Genomic DNA, 26870 nt, shown 5'->3' on the forward strand with positions numbered 1-26870 from the left:
CTTCTTCCTTGTAACAGCGATGTTGTCTGTGGCACAAAGTGACTTTACATCATTCATGAGAGGTAGGTTTGACATTTGTCTGACAGATAATACGCCAACAAGCCGTTTACAACACTTTAAATACGTGCAATCATTTTTTGGCAGACGATCACGGGGGATAATAACTCCCACAGCACGTATGCGCAAGGTTTATTTTATCGGCTTGTTTTTTGGAGAAGAGACTGAGGGTGTAGCTGATTTGAGCTACTCTCTGATCCAGAGGGTGGCGGTAATGCAACTAAAAGTCTTTTCGAAACACCACTACAGAAAAAGAAGAAGACGCAGGAGCGAGAGATGAGCGACGCGTACGAGCAGCAGTGAGCGGCTCATTCTCCGTCCAGCACCGGATGTTTCATGTACGTACAGCTTTTATTTACGTTGTCAGCTCGTCAGATGTCACTTTACATGTTCCGGACTGCGTGATTTACGGTTCGTAAACGTTATTTTACAGCGGGGTTTGTGGTCCCTTGAATGGCTCTGGGGTCAAAGCGTATAGGTCTGCTGGACGCCGCAGCCGCTCTCGTTTGGATGTGTTTGGATGTGTTCGGCTGCACTTGCTGACGAACCTCTCTGTGACTGATGTGGGGTTTCCCTGTTTGCCTTAAAATGGCTCCACAGTCAGCTTCTAGTCTTCCACGGAGCTCCCAGCCTTCCAGGAAACGTGTGTGTTTGTTCAGCGCTGCTTCCTCTGAGCTGTCAGTGCGCCCGGGTCACCGATGATGAGGAGCTGGCGGTGCGAGCTCCTGCTTCCTTCGTGCCTTTAGAACTTTACATATGTTAATGAACTCGTGACAGATTGTGATTGGAGAATACTCGTAAGCCAAACCTCGTTGAGAGCTGTGACGCTTTGAGTGGTGCTTTCTTGCTGAAGAAGGTGGATTTAAACCAAAACAGGGAGCATCGTTTTTAAGGATGTAGAGACACATCGGATGTGTCATCCAAATATTGGCTTTTGTCATTTTTTTTTACTGTAATAATGAATATGGGAGAGTAGCTCACCTTTACTGTACACTCAGGTTTACCAGCTTTTAATATCATTTTACTGATAGTTGCTTTTTCAGTTCAGCTACTTTGCTTTTCTTTGCCAAGAAGAAAAGCTATATTTTGCTATATTGCAAAGACCCTTCAGTATTAGATGAAGAGCCCCAAACAATATGGCAGTTCCCTTATGAGCATTTACTTGGCAAGAGCAGGGAGGAAGAACTCCTTTTTTATAAGCAAAGGCTTTTGGCAGAACCAGGCTCAGGGAGGAGCAAACATCTGCTGCAGCTGGTTGAAAGAGGAAGGAGAAAAGAGAAACAAGGAGAGAACCCATGGGCGAGAAACAGCAGGGAAGAGATCAGACAGAATGTAATAGTGTCATGTAAATGTGGACTGAAAAGAGGGGCGTGTGCAGTAAACTGTGAAAGATGTCTTTTGCGATTTTATAGAAAAAATTAAGACCACAGATGCAAAATATATCTGCCTATTTTTTAAATTAATTATGAATTTCTTGTGGAAGAAACATGGACTAAATAACAAAAACAAAAGAAACAAAAAGAAACAAATATTATGAGCATCAGATGATACTATTTTTGACTGTACATACGTGACTACGGGAAGTAACCACATATGTACAGCCTGGTAGTTGGATTGGATTGAGGTCGGATCAAGTTCACGCCAGAAACGATCCCCTCTGGAGTTCATTTGGAACCACACCGAGATCACCTTCTCCGAGGGTCTCCGAGGGTCTCTGTGCGGTTGTTTTGGTCCACACCGAGTGCGATTACTGTGTTCACGACTGCATTCTTTTTAATAACCACTAGGGGGCCTCTTTTGACGTCTAGGAGCGGAAAAGGCCCATGTTACAACATGATGTTAGTTTTATCATGCAGTCAGCAAAAGCGGTGTCCTTCACACTGAGACTTCTAACTGGCGAGTGAAGATGTGCCTATTTCCATCTTCTGTGTGGAACCACCACAGTGTGTGTGTGGCAGAGATAGGGACTGTGCTTGGTGGTATCTGGAAGTATGCACGGAGATGAACTTCCTGTCAGTTTTCACTGCTCAGTTCTCCTCATCCGTGGGGCAGAAGTGTTTAGCTGCCTTTATAAATGAAGCTTGCATCTCCGTGCTGCCCTCCATCCTCTGCCTTCTGTCATGAAGCATGAGGAAAGGGTTTGGGCTATTTCTCAGAGATTGTGACTGATGTTCTTTCTCATTTACAATTCATTACGAGGAAATGGGAACGTTACACAAGGGAGTCATGTTTGGAAAATGAAGGAAGAGATCTGACGTGCTGGTATTAGTGTTGTACAGAGTCCTGTTCTCTGTGACCTCTGCACTGGATTTTTATTACCAATATAAAAAAATCAAGTTTCATGGTGGGTGTTGTGGATGAGGTTTGAGAGCATTATTTAGAGTTATTGTGTGGTGAGATTGTCGCCTGTGGTGGTGAAATCCTATCTGGATTGCAGGCCCCTCAGCCGAGATTCTACGCCTTCACCAATCTGCCGTCACACACTTCTGCTTGTCATACATCCACTGAACACGTGACAGAAACCTGTGCGCTTCAGCCGTCGCTCTCTGCCGCTGTAGTTCTGCTGTTAGATCATGTTTATATTGCATCATAAAACTCAGTTTTATACTGCTTCTGATGTTAAACTGTGATATATTGGCTAGGTAGCAGGATTGTATAAAGATGCATTTATTAGTGTTGTCAGTCATTCCAAACTGTCCCACACAGCTTCAGTTCCCCCTTGTTTTAACACCCTATAATCACACAAACAGCTCTTTCTGAGATCGTCTAATCTTATTTGCACCTCTGAAGACCAGTAAAGACTCGAGATGAGCTTCAGTTTCTGACCCCACTGCTCCCACAGCACCCACTCCCTGCTGCCTGTTAAAGGTGCCATGCGCAAAATGCTATCACGGCATGGATCTGCACTAGGAAGTTCAACATCCACGATAGCATTGCTTTATCTGATTTTATGAAGGTTCATTGCCCAGCCAACAGCTAAAACACCTCTGTTAGAAACAACTTTATTACTTCCTCATAAGATGGGCATCAGGAAGAGACTTAAGTCTTTCAGGTCTCTAAAACTGTCAGCTTCCCCGTGTACTCTCTTAGGTCTGGAGATGTTAATAGCATAGTTTTAAATATTTGTAATAGCTGTCTGCTCTGTCATCATGCTGTCTGACCTGTCTGACAGGTTTGGATACATTCCATATACAGCATGGTAACAATTTAACTGTAATGAGTAGTTTGTGAACTATACTGCAGCCAAATACCAGGGTGTTATACAGGCACTTGTATGACCCAACAAAGTGACGAAGTCCATGCACTCTGCAGCAAAATGTTTACAGAGGTCAAGAAAGGCCTTGACCTCTGTAAACAGAGATTATGGACTTTTTCCAGTCACAACTATCGCCATCTGGTGGCCTCAGATGGGCCATAGTTTTCCCACCACAAAGCTACATCCGTCTTTTTTATTGTCTCGGTCTCTGACTGGTTGCAGGTTTTTGCTGGCTGTCGCATGCTGAAATCAGTCACAAAGAGGTGTACAGTGCTGCACCACAATCCTTCTTGTGACTGCTCTGGTTGCTAGCAGGCTGCTGCCAGTAGACCTGATGCAGGTTGTGGATATTCCAGTTTCCACAGACTGTAACATTTGGTGTCACAGATACTGCAGACTGCTTGGAATACAGTTACAGTACAAAACACTGTTTGAACTGCTTTAGAACATTGTGAAAGTTGTAAAATTTAATTATTTCACAATACCTGAGATACAAGGAAGGATGTTACCGTAACAGGGTGGATGTTAGGAGGAAGGAGAAGTAGCCTTCTTCCCAGATCTTTTCAGACTTAGTGCGTGTTCTAAAGGAAGACCCAGAGAATGCATTCACTGCTTTTGTTTTGGTAACTGAGACATCCCAGTAGGCACATTAATGGGGACACTGAATATGTACCCTCTCAAATTGCAAAGGATTGTGGGTCAGGGAAATACCAAGTTGGGTATTGGTTCTCACCTGAATTAAGGCCGAGCATTGTTCAGGAATGCCTCTGAGAACAGAAATGGATGAGTGGCCTGAGCCGGAGACCTTAAAGTCACCTTGCTTATGCACTGAACTGATGCTCTGTAGTGCCGTGCTTGACATAGTGGAGAAAGCTGAGTTATTGGATTGCGTTTGGTGCTTTAGGCTCATAAAGCCGGGGCGACAGAGATGGATGAACTGTGTCGAGGGTAACGGTGCCCTGTTCGGTTTTGCTCAGCTGATTTTTTTTTTTCTTTGCAGACAAGTCTGTTGAATAATATTTCCTGGGGGTGGGAGTGGTTTGGGGGGAAGGTTGCGTAATGGCTTCCCTGTGTGAGTCGTGCAGCACACACTGAAAATGAGATGGGAGAAGGTCTTGCGATGCTGGTGTAGAGCCCTCGAGCTTTATAGTATCTTTCATCACGATTGAACCACCCTCCTGTGTGCATGCTACCTGGAGGGGCTGTGTTTGTGTACACTCGGGCTCCGGGATTGCATGTCACTGTGTGTTTGTGTATTTTCAGGGAGAAGGAGGGGGGCTGGGAGCTCCCTTTCTGGTTCAGGGAAGCAAAAATATTGCATCCTTTGCAGTCAGAGAGGAGTGTGATTTATAGAGTCCCTGACTATGTGTGTGTGTGCATGTGTGCATTTGCTGTGGCAGGACAGGGCACATTAATCAGGCCAAATGGCGTCAATGGCCAGCAGGTGATTGTACCGCTGCCACCCATCCTCAACAGGGAATCACGACTGCTGACTGAGGGGCTTTGCTGTTTTCTCGGGCGTCTAAAAAAAGTGCTGCAGGGAAGAGATGTGACAAGCAACATTTCACACTCTGAGCATCACAGGCACGACTGTTTAACTGTGGGACATATGCTCAGTAACCCATGCAAGATGTTTACCACTTAAACATGATCAGATGATTAAATTACAGCCATGTCTAAAAACACGAAGGCCTGGATGTCCTGTAAAACTATTTATTGTGGTTAAGTTGCTTTCTCCAAGACAAGTCATGGTTAAACTGAAGGTTTCTGTTTCAGAAAAAGAACGTTTTTTTATGCCTGTAGTGACGAGAATAGTGTAGAAAGAAAGACAGAAACTGCATGGGCATGAAATGCGCTTAATGTTCTGACCTGTTGGGATGTAAGCCGGAGACTTGCTGCTCTGGGTGTTAATGCCCATATGGTGTGGGCTCTAATTACAAAGCTATCGGCCACCCCATGTTGACAGATTCTAAAGGGGTCGTGCCTCCTGAAATATTTGAAATACTGAAATAATCAGGGCAGCGAAAAGTGAGCTCACTGTCAGAAGATGAATACATCGAGTTTGGTTCACTGGCAACATGTTTAAAGTTGGAGAATGTGTTAATTGAAGAACAAAAGACTCCACTTAGCAAAAGTTCTGATGAGCAGCCTTTCTAAACCACTACTAAAGATCAAAAATAAAGCCAAACTCTCGGGGTTTAGCTGAGAAATGATTTCACTGTGGTTAATGCAAAAAGTCCAATAAGCGATCCAAGTTGGAGTTTGGTGGTGTGTGGAGGAAGGCCAACACAAGACAGAATTATACCACTCTCGCTGTTCAAAGCTGTAAGAAGACATGGAGGCAGAAATAGCTGAAGCCTGTAGTTGAACACTGGCACCAGATCAACCAGCAGGCCATTCTTCATCTGCTCCATCTACTACTACTCGAGCATCAAAGGAAACCCAAGGAGTGACCATTCTCCACAATCGCCTGACCTCAGCTTGACCCAACATCAGTGCAGACTGTTGAAGGCTCAAAAAGCCAAGCAGAGATCCTGTTTGATCCAGTGACGTGTCTGTGGAAACCTCTACCATCTACACTACCACTGCAGAAATAATGTGTAGAGTGCCAAAGATCTTGTGACTTCACCTTAACAGGAAATGCGTAGTGATTCATAAGAGCGCCCAGTCCACAGGAAGTGTTTGCCAACCAAGGATGTGGCCCCGTGCCAAGCCTTGCAAAATAAATCTGAAAGGCTCATAAGGTAATCAATGGGAAAGGAAACACAACACCTTTTTTAAACGACAAAACCAACAACTGATAAGCCTTTTGTTGGCACAAGGCTTTAAAATAGTATGAAACACAATGGCTTACTGTCAAGCCTATAATTGGCCTTTAGGTCTAAGAGATCTTTGTAAGCTGTAACTCGAACAAAGGTAACACAATGACAATGAAAGGTCAAGTCTTACACTGAGTTATAACCAGAAGTCCAGTGTGTCAGATTAATCACAGAAAGGAACACAATGAGGTTTAAATATAAGATTCTCACTTTTTCCAGTATTTTTCCACGTTGTAACACGTGACAAGGGTTTTGTGCAGTGGCAGTTCTTGGCGTTAAGCTTCAGAGGGTTTGAGTAAATAAAAGTACAGCTCAAACGGAGACTTAGATTTGATTTGTTTTGCTGTAACACAAATACATTTGTCATCAACATATCTCTGATTTATTTTCTTTCCTGCTCTTACTCCTTTTCCAGCATTTGTTAGGTGGGCGGGTCTTATTACTGACTCCATCACCTGGAGCAACCACTCTTAAACCTAATCAAGCATGATGAAAATTAAAGCAAATGAACAGAACTCAGTTTACAGTCCTGAGTGAAAATATAATGGTTGGTCACAGATTCTTGGATAAAATTCTTCCCAACCGGAAAAAATAATACTGAGATTTGTTTGCAAAGGTAAATGAAGACCCACCCACCCATCAGTTTTCTTCACCACTTATCCAGTTAAGTTACTCAATGTGATTTTAACTCTGTCAAAAATGATGCTGAACCCTGACCTCTACTCAGACTTGCACACCAAACCATGAGTGGTGATGTAGAGTGACAGCTGGACTGCGGACACATCAAAGAGCGCCCCCCGGTGTTTAGTTTTATTAGGGGAGGAAGCCGTGTCATCGGGGACAGCAGGTCCAGCCAGCGTCCTGCTCAGAGGAAACAATTTAAGTAAATGGCACAAGTTAAGCAGGGTCTGCAGGCCAAACGTTTGCTTTCTCTTTGGTGATGTGGGTGTTTAGGTACACATGAGTGTGTTTGTGCGTCTCGAGTGTTTCACCCTTGGTCTTACTCACTAAATGCTGCATTATATAACCTCATCTTCAGAGCTGCATCACAAGCATTGGCCCAGGGGCTCTGTGTGTGTGTGTGTGTGTGTGTGTGTGTGTGTGTGTGTGTGTGTGTGTGTGTGTGTGTGTGTGTGTGTGTGTGTGTGTGTGTGTGTGTGTGTGTGTGTGTGTGTGTGTGTGTGTGTGTGTGTGTGTGTGTGTGTGCGTGCGTGTGTGTGTGTTCAATATTTGTTCAATCAGGAGACCAAATGCCCTGATATAGAGGAGCTAAAGCAGATTAGCTCAAGGACAGAGTGCTCTGTGTGTGTGTGTGTGTGTGTGTGTGTGTGTGTGTGTGTGTGTGTGTGTGTGTGTGTGTGTGTGTGTGTGTGTGTGTGTGTGTGTGTGTGAAGGATGCCAGCTGTTGCTGGGTGAAGAATCCTGGGAAGGCCGTTTGAGGAGTCAGCAGTGTGATGCTGTCCCATGACTGGGCATTTATTTCAAACAGATGAAAGGTGTGTGTGTCAGGTGATGTATAGAAGTGCAGTTTAAGATTTGTTTGCCTTTTTCTTTGTGGTTTTTAATCAATCATTTCAACTTCCTGTTGTTTGCACTGTAACATGATCAAAGAAAAGATTCTAAAAATACAACACTGAGGTTTAGAGATGAACGGGGAATGAGATTTCAAAGCAAGGACAACTGAACAGAATCTAACTGACAGTGTATGCGCTCGTTTTCTTTCGTGCTCTTTTTTCCCTCTGAGAAGTGATCAGTAGATCTGTTTTGATGCATCCAGGTAAGGATCAGCTTTCTGGGATACAAAGATCTTCTTCTCCTTCTTCAAGCATCACAGTCAGGGAGGACAAGTGTGTCCTATCAGGAGGTTTGTGGGTTTTTTATGTCAGACCACAAAGCATACTTTGCTCTGCTCAGCTAACTCTGTCTGCACAATGTCTGCGATCAGAAACAACAGGAAATTATATTCACTTTCACACCTCAACCATTTAAATAAGAAGTGCCGTGTCACCGTAGACACATTTTATAGGCCTTGTGTTGAGTCAGATGTCACACTGGTTTTGTTTTATCATCTCAAATTTAGAAAGAAGTGAACTTGTATAGATTTATTTACATAACAATTTGTTATTGGCTGTTAAATTTACATTTACAGCTACACGGCCTGTGATACCCTCTTTTCTTTTCATTATGGATGTTTTCTCTTTTTCATAGCAGAAAAGGATTCTTAGACCTGACCGTCGCAAAGCACTGTCTCAGTTTGGTGCAAAGTGAGGGTTGCAGTCTTTCTTGTAATTTGAGGTGTTTGTTTACTTTACTCTCTGACTTTGGCCTTTAAGGCAGCACCTCCACCCAACCACTCTTGCAAAACTGCACCAAGTCCTGCAGAAGTGCTGCTTTAAGGTCAAACTCGGGGGGAAAAAATGTTAGTTCAAGGCTTTATAGCTAAACCAGGTTTTAATGTATTTAAGGTGATCTAAATGTATTCAGGACTCTGATTTGCTTGTTCACTTTTTTCTAAATGTTTCAAATGATCACCATGTTGCTTTTTAATAAATATTGAACTGAACCTTTTAGATTCATCAACAAGGAAAAAACTTTCTGAGGGGAGAGAAATCTCCATTAGGAGACAATTTAGTGGACTCAATAGTCACATTAAATTAACTGAAGTTGAAGTGATCTGCAATAGGAGTGGCTGGAAATTCCTAAATCAGTAACTGAAAAGTTATTAGTAAAGCTTCAGAATGAGTAATCCTGATGTCTGTGTAGGGATCAGTTTTACATAAATGCTCTGAATTTGTACCTGGTCTGAAATTATATCACTGAGAACATTTGCAAGAAAAACTTCAGCACACCAGCAACAGAAAGATCTCAGATTATTTTTTTTTGTATTTGTAACACATGGCATGTTTTTTATTAAGCATAAAACAGATGTATTAGGAGGATGATTTGGGCATAGACTGTATATAAAAGATGGACATGGCCGTTGGTTTTGCAGTCTGCCTGCTGAGGCTTCAATGTTTTAGCTACTATGAGTTATTTCTTGGAGCTAGAAGTGACCATATTTGGGCATGAGTGTGGAATGCTAAGTTAACAGCTAATGCTAGCTAGCTTGGTGAACAAACTCCATCGTATATTGGATGTAACACACAGACGCACATACTGGACACATTAACTGCAAACAAAATTATTCATGTGAGCGCTTTAAAATGGGAGTCTGTGGGGACTGGCTCACTTTCAAGGATAGCCTCAAGTGGACGTAGCAGGAACTGCAGCTTTTGGCCAAATATATTCCTTTGTTAATGGTATTTTCTGTTGTCAAACCACATAATATTTGTTTGCATTGCAGGTCATTTGTAAAGCTTGTTTTTAAAATTATTGCTGATAATTTTGCTGATATATTGCTGATTTCTCTCTTTCATTGGTCCACAGATGCTTTGTGAGTTCACTCTGTGAGGGTCAGTACCCTCAGGGGTGGAATGCTCTGCAGAATCCTAACCTAGCAAGGCCGGCGGCTTCAGTGGAAACCTAAACTGGGACCAGCACTCTCATGTTCCTGCACAGCAGTAAATAGCTCTGTTTAACACCACTGTTGCACAGTCACAAAGAAGAGGCTTTCCACCATGGAGGGTGTGGCAGTGGACAACCTAATAGACTTCGACATACCCTCAGAGACCAAGACTCTCAACATAGATGGAGGTCAACACCAAGGACACACAGACATTTTTTCCCCAGAGCCAGCTTCTTCCACAGGAGTCCACCAGTTGCCAGAGCCCATGGCTCCAACCAAGCCCAACTCCCACCACCAGTCAGAGGAAGGAGACAACGACAGTGATGCTACAGAGTCGGCAGACAGTGAAAATGACATGGACCCACCCTCTCATGAATGGGAACTAAGAAGGTCGTCGTCTTCGTCGGCTCACAGCGGGGAGGAGGCCGACGCCGAGACGGTGGAGAGGAGGCAGTTCATGAAGACGTATGTGGAGAAGGTGTTTCATGGAAAGTAAGGAGCAACATTTTGAACTTTTGTGTTTGAGTGAGTCTTAAAAAGGACTGCATTACATTTGTTTGATAAATGAGATTGTGAAGCTGACTGAAAGACTGCCTGAGTTTGAGAAACGTTAGAGAGAAGATGTTGCGTGTTCTCTGCAGGTGCTCCGGCTTCCTCACACATTATAAAGGTTAATAAGTGATATGGATAATAACCATAGCTGTGAATGTGAGCATGAATAACTGTCTGCTTCTCTGCGTTCGTAAACGATGGAGTAATCCCATCAGTTTTTGCAGAATGACAGAAAAATGATGCAAAGGTTTGAAATTGCACAAGTATACACTGTCTTTACAGCGTCGGCATTCGTAAGAAAACATGCAACTTGAAAATTGTGGTTTTTTAGAATGAATCAGTGGCGTACTGGTTGCATCATGTTTTGCAAATAATACTGTCTGACTTAGTGAAATGTTCTTGACTTGAAACAGATCAGAATTGTGCCATACATGTGGGAAATTACAAACAGGGATCTGTGGAAAAAACAGATAAAAATGAGAGAAACGATCATCCTGAAATCCGCTGTTTGTTTCAGTCGTCCTTTGAGACTATTGAAACTTTCTGGGGTTTTTGTCTTTTGCTGAAAGTGAACTGTCAGATCTGAACCACATGAAATCAGCAAGGCAGGGTGAGACGATCTGGGCTGAAATGCTTTGATCTCCACACAAAAGTGTGGGCTTTGAAAGCACCGTGAGTCATGTGAGGTTAATGTGGACAGTGTTTACTGAAAAGGGCGTTGGATTAACTTGCATTGTTAAAATGTAACTTGGTATGATGAAAAGGTGTTAGCCTTTCACCTTTAGATTTTTGAAACCTCTTTTGTGATGACGAAAGAAAGAATGTGGAGAAGTCTAGATCAAAGAGTCTGTAAGCCGTCCATGTTGATCGTGGAGACGAGTCTACCGTAGATGGGTTTTAACTGTGGTCTGTATGTGTTTGTGTTTTAACAACAGATTTAGTGAATGTTTCTAACAGCCTGTCTTTATGAAACTAGAAATGTTGTGAAAATACATGCAGGATGTTAATTACAGCACAGAAACTCCAAAGCGGGTCATAGAGGAGCCGATGTCACGATCCCACAGCGCCTGCGAGAGATGTCGGTGAGCATTGTGTGGGTCTGGAAGGAAGCCACCAAATTATCAATGCAGGGAAAGAGCTGTAGGGTGAAGGTGGCCTCGACATTTACCAGAGTGCTAAATTCTGTCCAGGAGCTCTGTACTGTGAAGCCAGATAAGGAAAAGATATCGTTGGTATTTGAACACAGAGGGGGTTACGAACTCCAACCAGGGTGTCTCAATGTAGCCATGGGCACGTTTCTGTTAAAGCAGCAGTGTTTGCAGTATATGATCAACATATATCACATGCATAGGTGGTTCTGCTGTTATCAGTCGTGCTCGTGCTTCATGGTTTACACGCTGAGCCTGTCATGACACTGCCGCAGGGTCACGGGGGTCACTGGCCTGCTGACGTAAGAAATCTAATGGAGTGAAATGTGAGGTTGGTCAAAGACACTTCTAAATATCAGGACAGCTTCATATTTCATTGAACTTTATTAGGTGTGTTTATTTCTGAGCCCTCAAGCATTGACCACTGAGCTCTTTGCACATTGACCCACAGAGAGGTCACCGTGTGACCTCTCTGTGGGTCAATGCCATAACGCATCTCATCCTAAAGAACGGTCTTCTTGCCATTAGAACTCTGATTCAGCTCAATAAAGGAATTACAGCAATGTGCACATTAATAGATGGGAAAACATTCAAATCCTTCGAGAATCTACAGAGACAATTTGGACTGGATAAATCAGACTTATTTAGGTACTTTCAATTAAGACATTTTTACAATACAGAAATTTGGAAGAAGCCCTTGAGAGAAGGAAGCCAGATAATAGAAATAATAACAGGTGCATATAAAAATCCTCCATCAAGAATTTTATCGAAATTATATAATGGTCTGCAAAATTTGAATAGGAATGAAACATTATATATCAAACAAAAGTGGGAATCTGAATTACATCTGGAGTTGTCAGAGGATGACTGTATGTCTCACACAGCATAATTCCACCAGCTCTAGACGATGGAGAGAATATGGCTGGAAAAATGTGATTAGGTTCTTTATTACTCCTTATATTAAAAGCAAGCAGCTGAAAACATCCCAACGTTGCTGGAGATTATGTGGAGACTGGGACGCCAATCATTCTCATGTGTTTTGGAAGTGTAAACATATCAAACCTTACTGGGAAAGCATTGCAGTAACAATGAAGACAGTGCTGGGGTACGAAGTGCCGTGTGAGGCACGAGTAATGTATTTTGGAATATGGGAAAATGTAAGAAAAGAGGACCAATACTTGTTTAAAATTATGTTGTTGTCAAGCAAAAAGGTAATAACAAAAAACTGGCTGAAAAGTGACCCTTTAAAATTGGAAGAATGGACTGATGTAATCGAGGAAATATATATAATGGAGAAAATGACCTACACTCTGAGACTGAAATCTGACAAACACCGAAAACAGTGGACAAAATGGATAGCCTACAAGACTCATTCAGTTCCATAAGGCAGGGACCTTTCCTCGTTGTTTTTTTCTCTCTTCCTCTCTCTTGTCTAATTCAAATTAATTTTAGTCTTTGGTTCTTTGAGGCATAGGCGGATGGCCGGGTCCTGAGAGAATGGGGTCCTTCTGTTCCCCGCTTTGGGTTCAAATATGTTATGATTGTGGATGGAACCGGACCTGCCGGTGAGAGGACCGGAATTCAGGCTTTGCTTGGCAGTCCTCATATGGGGGTAAGGGGCTGGGTGGATGGTGTTTTTGGGACGGGACTGATAAGACAGTACTTTGGGTATTCCCTGGCCCCATCTATATATATATGTGTATAATTATTCTTTGTTTTCCTTTCCCCACAGATTAGGTATGCTTTCTAACTTTGAGTTTGTTTCTTTTGTGTTCCTTTTTCATATTTTTGTTTGCGTGTACTATAAATTTGGAAAAGTACAAAATAAAAAGTAAAAAAAAAAAAAAAAGAACTCTGATTCAGCAGTTTGCCCTCTTTACCTTTGTCTGGGACGGTCCAGTCATCTCTAATTATCTTCATCACCCTCTTAGTGGATTTCTGATTGACCCTTAATATAATAGTGAAAGGATTAGAGATATGATCCTGTAGATGCTAATGCAGTAATGCACGACTAAGCGAGCTGTGCGTCATGAAGGCAGACAGTGAATACGCAGGATGACTTTGAATGTTGTGCAGTATACGGTTGGAGATTTGCTGCCCTGCAATGCTACTATTTTTATATCTACTTTTTAGGTAATTTCACTACATCATTAAAGCCATGCTGTTTCATTGGGACAGCAGTGACATCTTTCACATTACTAAACATAAGCAATCTTCTAAAATCACCTGTAAGAGCTGACTGTTAGCTCAGTGATCTATAATCAGTGATTGCCAGAGTGTTTTTTGTTTTTTGTCTGTCTGTCCAAACTTCAGAACCATCTTCTTTGTATTTTTCATATTTCTCTGTTTCATTTTCATCAAAGCAGACTTTAAAGTGTCTTTTCACAGCGGCTGTAATGAGTTTTCGGCACCATGTTTTTACAGAGAGGACTTTGACCAAGAGGAGAAGGCTCATTTTGGAGAGTTGTGCAGTGGAGAGAATGGAAAAGGCAGGGAGTGGTTTGCCAAGTATGTCAGCGCTCAGGTAAGTGCGGAGAAAATCAAACGCTCCCTCGTTATACCCATAATAGTCTATAAGCACCAACCAAACAACCAGTGGTGGTATTAAGTGATGTTAAGAGTAACCCATGGCAGAATATACTGAGAAAATTACTGCTATGGAGCTGCAGTGTAGTCAGCCTCCTCTAAAGAAACCAGTGAGCTGTCTGTGGGTAAATGTAGGCATCTGAAGCCAAATGTAGGTGGAAACAGGTGGAAAGGAAAACAAACTCTTAGGAGTTGGAGCTCTTTGACTGCTGCTGTCATTCGGACTTTTTGGAAAACAACTTTCAGCAGAGGTGGAAACTGTGCATCTGCTGCAGATGATTGAAAAACAGCATTCGGTTTGTGATATTACTCTAAAGTGGCGCTGACTTCAAACTTGTGTTTTTGGATGGTTTTTGTTACAATATTCTCATTTTAATGACTGAGAGTCCACACTCACACAGTCACGTTATTGCACATTGTTACGAGCCAGTTTAGTCGCTTCTGTGTCCTTTTTAAATTCTTTTGATTTTTTTTCCATTTGCTGCTGTGTTGTACGAAAAACGATCTTACTGCTTTCTATTGTGCAAAAATGAGCTATAAGGAGCTCAAACAAAACACTCTGAAGGTTTCATTTCTGCACTGTGATGGAGTAATTTGTGTAGAGACACAGACATAACTGATGTGCTGAGATATGATTATTTATTTGTCAAATGAGAAGTTTGTAACTGTGATTGAAGCCGTCTTCACTCTGGCAGCTGATTTTGTTTTTAGCCATTCGGTGCAGTTTCTCCGCAGCCTCGGCTTCGTAGTTCTCTGCCTGGACCGTCAAACGTGTTTCTGAGCATCTGTGTGAGCTCCACGATGTCTCAGACTACAACTTCCTGCTTTTTTTCTGGCTCCCTCAGCTTGTCCTGCTGTCAGCTGATAGCTTTTTTCCGACTGTTTGGGCCTCCTCCAGTCTTCAGGAAAAGTCATAAATGTGATCATCTGTCACTTCGGCCCTCCCGGAGCGTCACAGTCTGTCACATTGAAGATTTGCGGTTTCTATCCGGTTCCTCGAGTCTTTCTCTTACTTGAGCGTTTGCTGCAGCTCCTGGATCTCAAGATGAAATTTGTCGTGTTCTGAGTTTTCCAAACTGAGCTCAGCTGAACACTCTTCTGACTCTGAGACCTTCTGCATGTTTTTTTTTATTTCCTTGAAGAGACTCTGTGACTCCCACAGCCTTCAATTGATCATTTCCACTTTCGTTTTTCTCTCTCGGGAGTTCTCTGTCGAGGTTCTCCACCTCCCGTTTTGTCACTTTGAACTCTGCTTCTCATTCACCTCTTGAGATCTTGGCAAAGTTCCTGAGCTTTAGTTATGGTGCTTCTTCAAGTCCTTGAGCCTTCTGCATCTCATTCTTCACATCCTCAATTACAAGAAGCATGCCACTTTTTCTGTCTTCTCAGCTGAGAAGACTCTTGGATATCCAGCTGAATGGGCTTGGTGTCTCTGGAAAGGCTCCTGATCCCCTCCTGATAAATGTTCCAGAGGCTGATGTATCTCTGGGTTTGCTTTCTTAAACAAACAAAATTATACAAACGAGAACAAAGCATTGGAAACGGTTCATGGACTAAATGGTTAATCCAAACAATAATCAGCAGATTAAATGAAATAATTGGTTCCAGCCCGACGTGGTAGTCATGAAACGCTTTAGAGCTGAGCCACAGTGAAGGCTTTGTTTGCCAGTTGTAGCAAATTTCCATCAGAGTTCACTAAAGAAGGCATTTGCACTTCTTCTTCTTTTATTCTAGTCTCCTCTCTCTTACCTGTCTTTACATGCAGACAGCGTGCCTGAGTCCCAAATTACAGATGCTGCTGACCCGTCGGGTTTGTTTCGAGTCAAAAACAAACCAGTGTTCAAACAAATGATAAACTTGGAATAAAACTGGGAACTGCTGATAAAACCATCATGTGTAGATTTTACACTGTGCATCCTCAGCTCCTTCTGGCCTTCTCAATGTTCTCACATCAACAGGAAATGGCTCGGCAGTGGCCACAGAGATAAGTCTGTTGTTTTATATTTGTTTTCCTCTTTCCACAACTTCCACCAGCAAACCCTGACCAATACCACCATCTTCTTTCTGACTCGTTTACTGTTTGCAACATTGAGCCCACTGGCTGTTACAAAGAAAAAAGTCTTTAAAAGCATCTCACAAGCTCATAGCTAAAGGCTCAGTCATTTCCTGAAAAGCCACACACTGTGGTTTAATCAAGGAAGGAGAGGACTCTGGTGAATACGGCGTTAGCTGAAAAAGGGCAAGATGTGTTTTCGATTGTTTCCTTGTTTGTCGTGTGACGGGAAAACAATCACTCTGACACATGTGAAGAAAGAAGTGCAGGTGTTATATTCTCCTGAAATGTTATGTTTCCTTGCAGTGACATGTACTTGTACTGTGTTCACAGCGCTGCCACTCCAAATGTGTGAGCGAGGCCACCTTCTACAGACTCGTGCAGTCTTTTGCAGTTGTGCTATTTGAGTAAGTAAATACAGTCCAACTGTAACTTTTTTACTGTGAACTAGAGCCATCATTTTGAATAAGTGGTCATGTGACTGGCACATTATAAGTTTTTAGCGGAGCTGAAATCAAAGCTGCGTCTTGCAAATGCTGCTCCAACTGAACCAAACGTGACGCTCTCGTTAGCTCGAGGTTTTTATTCTTCTGTGTGCATTTTCAAGGTAATTTGAAGAATATTCAGTTGTTAATAATCAGTCACAGATTACGCAAATGACTATATTGTGCAGATGACATAAAAGCTCAGATAAATCTGTCAAGAACATTACATTCTGACATTAAAAGGAACTTCAGGTAAATATGGTAATATTAGAAAATTGAACTGTGCCACAAAACAAAAAGAAGTAAAAACTTTAAATTGCAGTAATGTGCAGACAGAGCTGCTCCTCTTTTCTTTACTTTTTACTTCCAACGAGTTGAGCAATAATTCTCCAGGATTTTTGAAGATTTTCTGCATGAACATGACCTCAAACACACCGCCAATGCAGTAAATGCATAAAATACAGTTAAAATGCTCAGATGTGCTCGTAGCCTTTAATCAGCATCTTCGTGTAAGTGAAGGACGAATTTTCTTCATTTGTTTACCTCTCCAACAAGTTTCAGAAAATACAGCATTGAGTGGTTTTTCCTTAAATTCCACAAAAACAGACAAAGGGTGCTAAAAATATACTTCTGCATACTTTACATAATATTTCATTCATATATTTTCCACCAAAGTCATTATTTCATAGGATCACATCTAAAGAAATGCTGTGTTTTTTTGTTTTGTTTCTCTGTTGCAGGTGTTACCAGATGGACGACTACAGCCCGGCAAAAAACCTCATGACCATGTGCTTCACTTATTATTACGTTGGTAAGATGAGCTGAAGTTCTCGAAAACACTCTGTACGCCACCTCAGAGCAACTTTAAAGTGTTGCTTTTTAAGAGAAACGCCGCATGCTGCTGAGCCTCTGTAGCCCAAATTAAAGGCTTTTCTTTTCCAACTTTTAGCTGCAAAAGTGCAAAAGACAGACATCTGTGTTTGTGTCTGTTTTATAAAAAAAAGTCACCTCAGTGCTGATTCAGGGAATGTTACCAGCAGGGTTTGGCTCTGTGGTTTCTCTTGCAGCAGCATCACAAATAAAGGTAGTGTTTGTGCTTATGCAAGCAGGAAGCACTGAGTGATTAGTACACCACTGTGACACAGTACATTGCATCAGCGTGTCTGCAGGCACGTCTGCTAAGTTAAATATTTTTTTCTGCTTATAACAACTTGCACTCCAGCGCAAAGTGACACACAAAGGTCTGCTGCAGACTGCAGAGAGCCCTGATTTAACACAGAGTAACAGCATGTTTCCGCTTTTGTGTTGTGAATACAATCTTACAGACTAATTACTGTTTTCGTTTCCAGCTCACTGAGTTGCTGCTGGGCTAAAGTGAAGCGTTCACTTCATTAAATCTCACACGGGCCTATTTTTTTTTAAGTACTTCTGTGAACACCTGTGAAAATAACCCCCCACCTCAGACGGCGCAAAACAGGTAGCTGCTGGGAGATGCTGTTAGGCAACGTTAGCACATGCCTCAGAAGGCACGCCTTTAATTAGTATATGAATCATTTTTTATGCCTTGTTGAGATCAGCATTTTGAACTTTTCTTCTCAGGAAAGTCTCAGCCGTCTCCCTCTGAGCTGTTGGATCGCGGTGGTGCTCCAGCTGGTCTGGACTCTTATCTCAACAAGGCTAACACCTGGCTGACAGGGAAGAAGGACGCTGCCGAGCGCCTCCTTAAACACACGTCCAAGACTGACGTCAAAGGCTTCTTTGGGGGCCTGGAGAGCAAGCTGAGAAGCTCAATGGCTCCCAAGTCTGAGTGAGCATATGCACCTCCTCCTTTGAGTCTGTTCATTAACACTTTTGCGTGTCACTGTATTCCTCACTCTTACAATCTGTTTTGTAGCGATGGGGAAAATCCGGGGGAGACGAAGCCTAAATCACCAGGTATCGTAGCTCAGAAATCATTTTTTATTTCACTTTGCTGCTCCAGTGCTCTTACTTTTTTTAAGAATATTCTAGAAACAAACCTGAATCCATCACTGCTTGTTACATTACGTCCTCCTCTTCAGTGTCAGGCGCTCCAGAGGAAAAGAAAGGGGAAAAGGTGTACCTGTACACTCACCTGAAGCAGCAGCCTATCTGGTAAGAATCACGTCATATGAAGAAGAAACTTTTCATGGGACTCAATTAAGGGAAAACTACAATAGACCGAGTTCTGTGAATTAAGAGGGTAAGTAGCAGCCAGGTGATGCTAATCAAATGCACCTGATGAACTGACCTCTATATAGCACCTCTATAAAAGCAGAGGTTTGGGTGGTTTGCTGGTCGGGAACGTCGGGAAATTCACCCCAAAGTCTGACCATGTATCGCTCAGAGAAAATGCAAAAAGCCTAAAGCTCCATCTCAGACTCTGCAGGCCTCAGTTAGCATGCTTAATGTTAAAGTTCTTGACAGTACTGGCCGTCCTCTGGAGTCAAATGTGAGGCCGTCTGTGCTACAGCTAAAGGTCCACCCAAACTGGGTCATGAAACAGGACAATGATCCGACGCACAGAACCTCGTTTCCAACAAAACAACTGAAAAAGGAAAGAATGACGATGCTGCATTGGTCCAGACCTCAGCGGGACCTTCAGAGAGCTGTGCATAAATGAACACTATGGAAACGTGTGCCAAAATTATGAATCACTGAGTTTGTCACAGAACTGCACAGAGTCCAGTGAAAACTGTATAAATGAAAAATGTGCTAAGTGGTATTATGGCATAAACTATATGACATTAGGAGATGAAAAACAACATTAATTCACAGTCATTGTTCAAAATGTGATAAAGTGATCATATAACATAAATTATTAGAAATTAAAAAGTAACAATATTGAACTGAATGTGATAAGAAACAAAAAGGTAACATTTTAAATCAGTGGCACGACACTGAAAGGAGCTCTGTTTGGTTTACTGCTTAATTTCAAAAAGCAGCTTTTACACATTGTTGCCCCCCCACCCCCCAGTTTCACTGAGTCATTACCGGTGTGTTGGGAACTGCAGATGTTAGAAGTGGTTAGCATTGCAGTATGAATCATACCAGAGCCTCTTTGTGCCTGGAGAAGTGACGGTTATTTCTGGCTGTTTGGTGAAGCGGTGGAGGCGGGAAGCCTGAAACGTGTCCATGTTCTGTCTGTCAGGCACACGCTGAGATTTTGGAACGCTGCCTTTTTTGATGCTGTCCATTGTGAGAGGAAGAAAAGGTCTCCGACCACGAGGTGAGTCTGTTTAATACTAGGTAGCTTTGTGTAAATGATGGAAATATGAATCTCTAGAGTTTAAAGGAGCACCCCTTGCTTTGTCACTTGCTGTCTAAATGAAATATTTGGTACTGTTGCCTCTAGCCCCCTCTTCACCTGTTCCTTCCTCTGTTTTCTCTGCCTGTCTGCTCTCCTCTCCTTCTCCCTCTCTAAAAGCTGCTATTGTTCTCTCTTTTTCTGCATGCTGACTTTAACCCTTTGTCTCCTTGTGCCTTGCTGCCGGGCAGGGGAACGCAGGATGAAGAGAAAGATGTGAGGTCTGTCCCTCTGTTTGTCCAAAAAAACCTAAACGAGCAAAGATCAAAGTTTAGGTGGAGGAGAGGACGAAGGGCGGATCTTCATGATTACTAAACCTGAAGGGGACAGAGAGCTTTGAGAATGTTAATCTGAATGATTCATGCACTGTATTTACATAGGTCTCTGCTGCCGCCATACTGCACTTTGCATGGTACATACCACTTCCTGCTAATATACAAAACAGAAGCCAAACTACACTCAGAGGGCCACTTTATTAGGGATACCTTGTTAGTAGCAGGTCGGGCCCCTGTTGAGCTGCCGTAATTCTTCATGGAAGAGATTTTGTTCATGTTGACACGTTAGCATCACACAGTCGCTGCAGATTTGTTGGCTGCAATGATGTGAATCTCCTGTTCCACCACGTCCTGAAGGCGCTCTGCTGGACTGAGGTCTGGCTGCTTTATAGCTTCCTTGCTAGCTAAAAGTCAAGTACTTTTCCCCTGTTGTTTGCTGTGCTTGGTATTAAAAGTTAACTGCCCCCCTTCAGTCTTTGTAGCTTAAAGTTTAGAGCAGAAAAAACAAGCAGTGCCCGTTTCCTCCATATTAATGCTTCCTTTTGCTTTGGTGTTGTCTCTCTTTACATTATTTGTGGTTGAGTCACTGTCAGCGAAGCTAAGCTATCCCCTTAAGTTGAAATAGGGACCTTAAAATCCACGTTCAGGAAGCCTGCTGAGGGGCAGCTTGTGAGAACCACCTCATCTGGTTACTAATGCAAAGGAACTGTGAATTCACTGAGTAGCTTCATTTCTCATAGGAAGCGGTGACTTCACAAATCCATCCATGATTTGGATGGATGAGTATGAACGCTGACAGCTCAAACATCCACAGCAACAAAAATGACTTCTGTTTCATGAGTATTACAACCACTAACAGTCTTTTCCCCCAGCCGTAAGAGGCTGATGGGCTATTGTCATCGACCAGCGGGCGGTGGGCGGTGTGGACACCCAGCATTGTGAACTTTACAGCTTTTTAAAATGTGTCACTGATTTATGCCAGACCGATTACTGTGGTGACACTCTGACTCCATAGTCGCCAAAACAGACGACCTAAAATTTCGCTGCGCGACAGCCGTGCTCGCCAGATGTTCTGATGGCTGGATAAAGATGGTAATCTGTAGGAATCTGTGCTAAAAAAACAAAAAAATGTCCGATGGATGTCCGAACTTGAGTCTCGAGGTCTGGCGGTTGCCCCGGGTCTGATTTGTCACATGTGCTCCGGTGAACCGTGAGAGGAGATCCTCTGTTAGTGAATTCCCAGACTGATGACCAGAGTGTAATGTGAGGCTGTGCTGTGTGGATATCTGCATAATCACAGCACGGTGAGACCAGATGTTGCATTGCTTGTGAAGATAAAAAAATTTTCTTCTTTCTTTTTTTGGCGTCTGTTGGCATGTCGGGGCTGTCGGGGCTGTCGGGTGCAGCTCTGTCACGCTGCTGTTGAAGTGATTTTTGTGCCTACCTCTGACGAGCATCACACCCACAGTTAATATCCGGAATGTGCAAAGAGGGCTTGTATAATGTCTGGGATGGTATTTATAGATAGCAGCAGATCCACTGCAGTCTGGAGATGCTCTCTGCCTCTTCACAGCTCACTGCATGTTCACACCATTAATCTGCTTGCATTTTTTTCCCTCTGACTCCATCTGCATGTTCCCCTCTCCTGTCTTTTTTTAAAAATCGGTGTGTGTGCTTGCTTTTGTGCTTACACTGCAGACTGATTACATCTAAATATAGATGTGTAAAAATAAGAATCAAAAATGTAAAGAAATGTAACATGTTTGATCTTTGGTGACATGTTTTCTTTCATTTCTGCCTCGACAAATATATAATCGATGATATTAGCAATGGATATAATAATAAGTGCATTAAAAATATTCACACATAGCCATCTGTGTGTGACAGAAGTCATGAATATCATTTTAACTTATAGTTATGATTTTTTTCCCAGGACAGACTCAGATAAGATTTCATTATTCAGGGAGTTTGTGGCGTGTTGCTTCAAAGACAGATGACGGCATGTTTTCTTCTTTTTCAAGCGTTATAAAAAAATTCAATTCAAATTCAGGACTAACGCCTAAATGAGTCAAAACTGTAAAATGTAAATTATAAGAGACAAACGGAGCACACAGCTATGTAAAGCTGCATCATCGAGATAATAATACACGAGAAAATGAACTCGCATCAAAGACCTCAGACAACAATAATCTGGAAACATTTCCAGATTCATAAATATTTGTTTTGCAGCAGTAAAGTCCAAATCAGTGCTTTTCATGTGTTGACAATGATGATTCTTTGTGAATGAATCATTTGTTGTTGTGTCTTTTCGCTGATGGCTGGTTAATGTGCTCTTTCGTGCCTTATATGTGTAATGAAACGAAAGTGACAGTCACAGGGTTGGACGTCATGCTTGTTTGGGTTTTCTTGGCTTTTCACAGTATAGTTTTTTTAAAAATCACATTGTTCTGTGTAAAGAAACCTTGCTGGATGCCAGTGCTGCCTGTCAGCGATATTTGTGTGACACCCACCCCTGACCTGTTCCTGTGGATGAGCTGAAGGTCGAGTGGAACTGATGTCTGACTGCGACTGTGTTTTTGCTGTAGGGAGAAGTGGTGTCACATGACGGATGAGGAGAAGAAGGACAGCTACAAAATCGATGAGAACATCGCCTTTGGCCAGCTGGGGTAACCAAAACACCTCCGTGATTCCCACGTAGTAATAGAAAGAAATACTAACAAGGAGCATGAACGCCCGCCAAGGCAGCTCACTCTCTGGGCAATATTTACTTTGAAGGGAATAGTATTTTATTTTCTGTATATTCATTTTTTTAAACATACTTTAAGAAGTTTGCAGTGCAGTAAAATCAGATGGTGCAGACCAAATGACACAAATCCTACACAACCTCCTAGGTGGAGGTAATAAAATGGTAATAAAACACACGTGATAAGATAATAAGTGGTAATTAATAAAATAATCTGAACATCTTTTTAGTGTCTCAAAAAACAAATAATTTGAAATCATCTCTGTAATAATCAGTCACCTTTCTGTTGCTCATGTGGGCACGCAGCAGCACCTCAGTCTGGTTTACATGTAGAAACATGACTAATGCTGAACCAGCACACAAGTGGTCGTGACTTCTGAACCTCTACAATAAGCTTTGATGTATAAATCACACTTTTGTAGTGTATGTAACTTTTTTTTGTAACTTTCTGCTGGCATTGGTCAAACCCTGACTCATCTGTCAGAATGAGAAGTGTTTTTCCACGTTTACAACACTCATGTGAGGCTCACTGCTCAGCCATGAAACCCCCGTCACGAAGCTCCCGGCACACATTTTAAGCGCTGATGTAAATGCCGGTTATGTTCTTCAGCACTCGGAGACCCCCCTCTGTAACTTTACATGACGTGACGACTGCTGTGGTTCCTAAGTGCTTCCGCTTTGCAGTAACGTCATTTACAGCTGATCGTGAAACGCGTGCATGGCAGAAATTTCACAAACTGACTTGTTGCGTCAGTGGTAAGCTGTTACCGAGCCACGCACGTGTTCAGTGAGCTCTGTGCACTGACTCAGTCTTTCGCAAACATCTGTTAATGCAGACAGTATTGCAGATTAAATGCAATACTGATTAAATACAGATTAAAAGGTGGGGCCCATTACTTTAGTCCTACATAAGTCCACAGTCATGAAGACAATTAATAAAAGGTGATAGGTGGCTGCAAAACCTCTGCGGCTGGGTGTATTGGGGTTGTCCCAATAGCAGATTTTTGTTTCACCATTATCATGTATGCTATAATATTACATGTGTAATCTATAATATCTGTAATGCTATTACTGAGTTGTTTCAGTTGTATAGTTACTGTAAAACAAGGTTATTGTGACAGCCCTGAGGATGTGCCAAAGACTGCACAATATTTGTTGTGTGTTTGTGATATTTTCCTCTTGTACTGAGACGATGTTGGTGCTGTGTGTATTTTCAGGACGTTCACTCACAACATGCTGGCGTTTGGTCTGAGTAGGAAGCTCTGCAATGACTTCCTGAAGAAGCAGGCTGTTATTGGGAACCTGAATGAAGGTAAAGCATGAAGTAGCCTTGGATTAGTCCGTTTTATTGTATTAATGGATCAATGTTTTCATATAGAAGGATAATAAAAGGCAGTTATTTAAAAGTTGAAATTATCATTTAAAATTTCAAGATAAGGATTTTTTTCCTATTGTCTTCTGATAGAAACTTTTGAATTGTTATTCAGTAATCAGAAAATACCCAAATGCCATCTCATATTTTTATTTTCATTGTATGCACAGCTGGTCTGTCGGTGATCATAATGCTGTGTGTAAATAATTAAAAAGTGGTTCCTGTTATGTGTGGAAGAACAACGCATGTATTTTGTCCCTCTGCAGAACAGTACAAGCTGCTGACTGAGCACATAGAGAAAATGGCAGCAGAGTGAGTCTAAGAGTGACTGGCTGCATCTCAAAGCCTCCACGTGACAATCTGACAGCACACAGCAACACATCAGCCGTTTCCTTCCAGCTCCACGTCGCTGTATCCGACTCTCCCGCTGGCTCTCTTTTTAATTTCCTGCTGCTTTTGCGTGGTGCACTGCTGAAAAACAACACGACCTGTACTGAGCTGTGCCCATACCTGTAGCAAAACCCTTCCATCTGCACCGTGTGCTGGATCAGCAATAATAAGGCCATCGTTACTGTAATATTTATAATAGTCATGTGTCTGTGACCTGGTAGATCTGTCTGTGACGTAAACTAAAAGAATTAACCATCCAGTATAAGCCTCGAACAGCCTCAGATACACTGGATTTATGTATTACACCAGTGACGTGTATGTTACGTATCCTATATGCTGTTTATTCTGTGTTCCTCAGTGACCATATTTATTATATGAAGAAGTGAAGCGACCTATCTAACAGCATTAATGGCAATAAGAATTCATTGTGCTTTAATCTGCTGTTCAGGTGGCTTTAGATCAGTTTTTATTCCTCAAAACTTTATTGTGCATTTTTTTTTCTGTAAATACACAAAAATCGTTTGATAAAATTTACATTTAAACAAAACTTTATTGCAATATTTTACCATATGTTCTCTTTAGAGCAGTGCGTACAAAGATGGTGGACACAACAATTAACACTGCAAACCAATTACTGGGTTTTAGTAAACAGGGTGCATCGCTTCACTTAGCATTTGGCTAAAAAGCTAACTTTTGGATCTGCTAGCACATCTTTTGTTCTTCTTATTCTAAAACTAAAGAGCTAACCTGGCTTACCTTATAGGTGACATCATTAATCAACAACAATTTTTTTTTTTTTAAAGGACAATTTTTGCAATGACATAAACATAAAAGACAACTTCCTAAAGAAGCTGTACTTTTTGCACTGGCATCCGCTTCCTTTATGTCACGCTAGCTCGAGCAGCAGTTACAGACGGTGGTAACAACCACAGTTACAACCTTACTCAATGAATCCATTCTGAAAGCTGTAAATTAAATATGAAGTCGCAACAACAGCAATGATTGGGTTAGCTTAGCTACAGAGATGAGAATTACAGAGAAACAGGAAGCCTGGTGTTGACCAAACATGGCCAACCACCTTCCAGCTCCTCTCGTCAGCTCACTAAAGATCATATCAAGTTATTTATCGATGCAAAAGGCAGATATAACAATGATTAGTGGCTTTATGCTAAGCTAATCATCTTTCGCCTCTGATTTATGTGAAATGATTATTTAATCCTTTTGTTTTTCACTTCAAGATTCACACATTTGCAATTCAGAGATGCTGATTTTATTTATCTATTTATTGTTTTATTGTTATTATTACTGTAACTGTGGGACTCCTTATCTTTCCAAAGTGCCTTCTGTCCACGTCAGCGTCCTTTTCTTTATCCTTTTAATCTTCCCTCACTCAGCTGACCAAACATTGGCATACGCTCCTCTGCTGTGGCTGTTTGTGTCTTCAGTGATGGTGTGTGTTAGTGGTCTGTTTCCATGTGGCTGTAATGTAACATTAATATCATTTAAGCATGTTGCCTGGTTCTGGTGCATGTGCCTCCATGTGATATTTGTATTACTTTAGTCTGCCACTGTGGGGCAGCATTGTCTGCACTTCTCAGTGGGAGAATTTGAACAGGAATATATTAAGGTTTTAAAGTCAGGCTGACACATTCAGGCGGGATGAATCCCATTTTTGTCCAATAGTGAAGTTATTATGTATATATTGTATATTTCTCTGTATGCTGTTGTTGTTTAATCATAAATGTATAAATCATAGATGTAATTGTGAACCTTGACCTTAGTCTCACTGTAATATGACCCTTACAGTAAGTGCCCCCCTGGACATCCCAGCTGTGTTCATATGTGCAGATACTGATGTGTAATGTTCTTGTGAAATGTGAATCATTTGTTCATAGCAATCTTGACCAACGTGCATAACTGACGTCTTTGCAAATCATCCAAGCCCATTTTTCCCCACGTTCTTAGACTGTGTGCACACTGACTTAACCATTGTGTTTGTCCCCATGCCATGTTCCAGCTTTAAACGCTCTGATTTTTAATGTTAGCCTTTGGTTGTGCTTCTTAGCCAAGCATGAGCAATTTGCACTACATTTATTCTAACATATCCCTCTATAGACAAATTCAGGTGTAAGTGAAGGTACAGAGCCCCAAAGTGTTCAGTGGTAAGTGAATTAAAAAAACTTACAAAGTGAATAAACTGTGTAAATGATATAAATGAACCAATAAAATGAACCAATAAATGTTTATGTAATTAAAAAAATAAAGGTGACTTTATTTCATAATATCATTTTTTGGCTATATTGT

At 41.9% G+C, this 26870-nt stretch overlaps 1 protein-coding gene across 4 annotated transcripts; it reads left to right on the top strand.

Annotated features, from left to right (window-relative positions):
* The first annotated feature begins 300 nt into the window (after positions 1 to 300).
* kiaa0513 (KIAA0513 ortholog) lies at positions 301 to 26835 on the top strand. Of its 4 annotated transcripts, XM_031737986.2 has the most exons (13): positions 307 to 395; positions 9559 to 10129; positions 13762 to 13861; positions 16310 to 16383; positions 17202 to 17272; positions 18061 to 18268; positions 18356 to 18396; positions 18522 to 18594; positions 19631 to 19708; positions 19978 to 20007; positions 22647 to 22727; positions 24022 to 24116; positions 24443 to 26835. In XM_031737986.2, the coding sequence occupies exons 2-13, from the start codon at positions 9750 to 9752 to the stop codon at positions 24490 to 24492; spliced, it is 1281 nt and encodes a 426-aa protein (XP_031593846.1). In that variant the 5' UTR covers positions 307 to 395; positions 9559 to 9749; the 3' UTR covers positions 24493 to 26835. The 4 variants fall into 4 exon arrangements, with proteins under 4 accessions (XP_031593847.1, XP_031593846.1, XP_039471122.1 ...); XM_031737987.2 differs by lacking the exon at positions 19978 to 20007 and having other exon boundaries at positions 301 to 395; XM_039615188.1 differs by lacking the exon at positions 19978 to 20007 and having other exon boundaries at positions 320 to 468.
* Positions 26836 to 26870: the final 35 nt, after the last annotated feature.

Source organism: Oreochromis aureus, linkage group 7 (genome assembly GCF_013358895.1).
Source record: "Oreochromis aureus strain Israel breed Guangdong linkage group 7, ZZ_aureus, whole genome shotgun sequence".
Lineage (NCBI taxonomy): Eukaryota > Metazoa > Chordata > Actinopteri > Cichliformes > Cichlidae > Oreochromis > Oreochromis aureus.

Excerpts from the sequence above, each read along its gene's own strand:
- kiaa0513 (XM_031737986.2), top strand. The coding sequence starts at position 9,750 with ATGGAGGGTGTGGCAGTGGACAACCTAATAGACTTCGACATACCCTCA. Across the intron at positions 13,862-16,309 it reads CCAAGTATGTCAGCGCTCAG|CGCTGCCACTCCAAATGTGT; the intron begins GTAAGTGCGGAG and ends CTGTGTTCACAG. Across the intron at positions 19,709-19,977 it reads AAAAGGTCTCCGACCACGAG|GGGAACGCAGGATGAAGAGA; the intron begins GTGAGTCTGTTT and ends GCTGCCGGGCAG.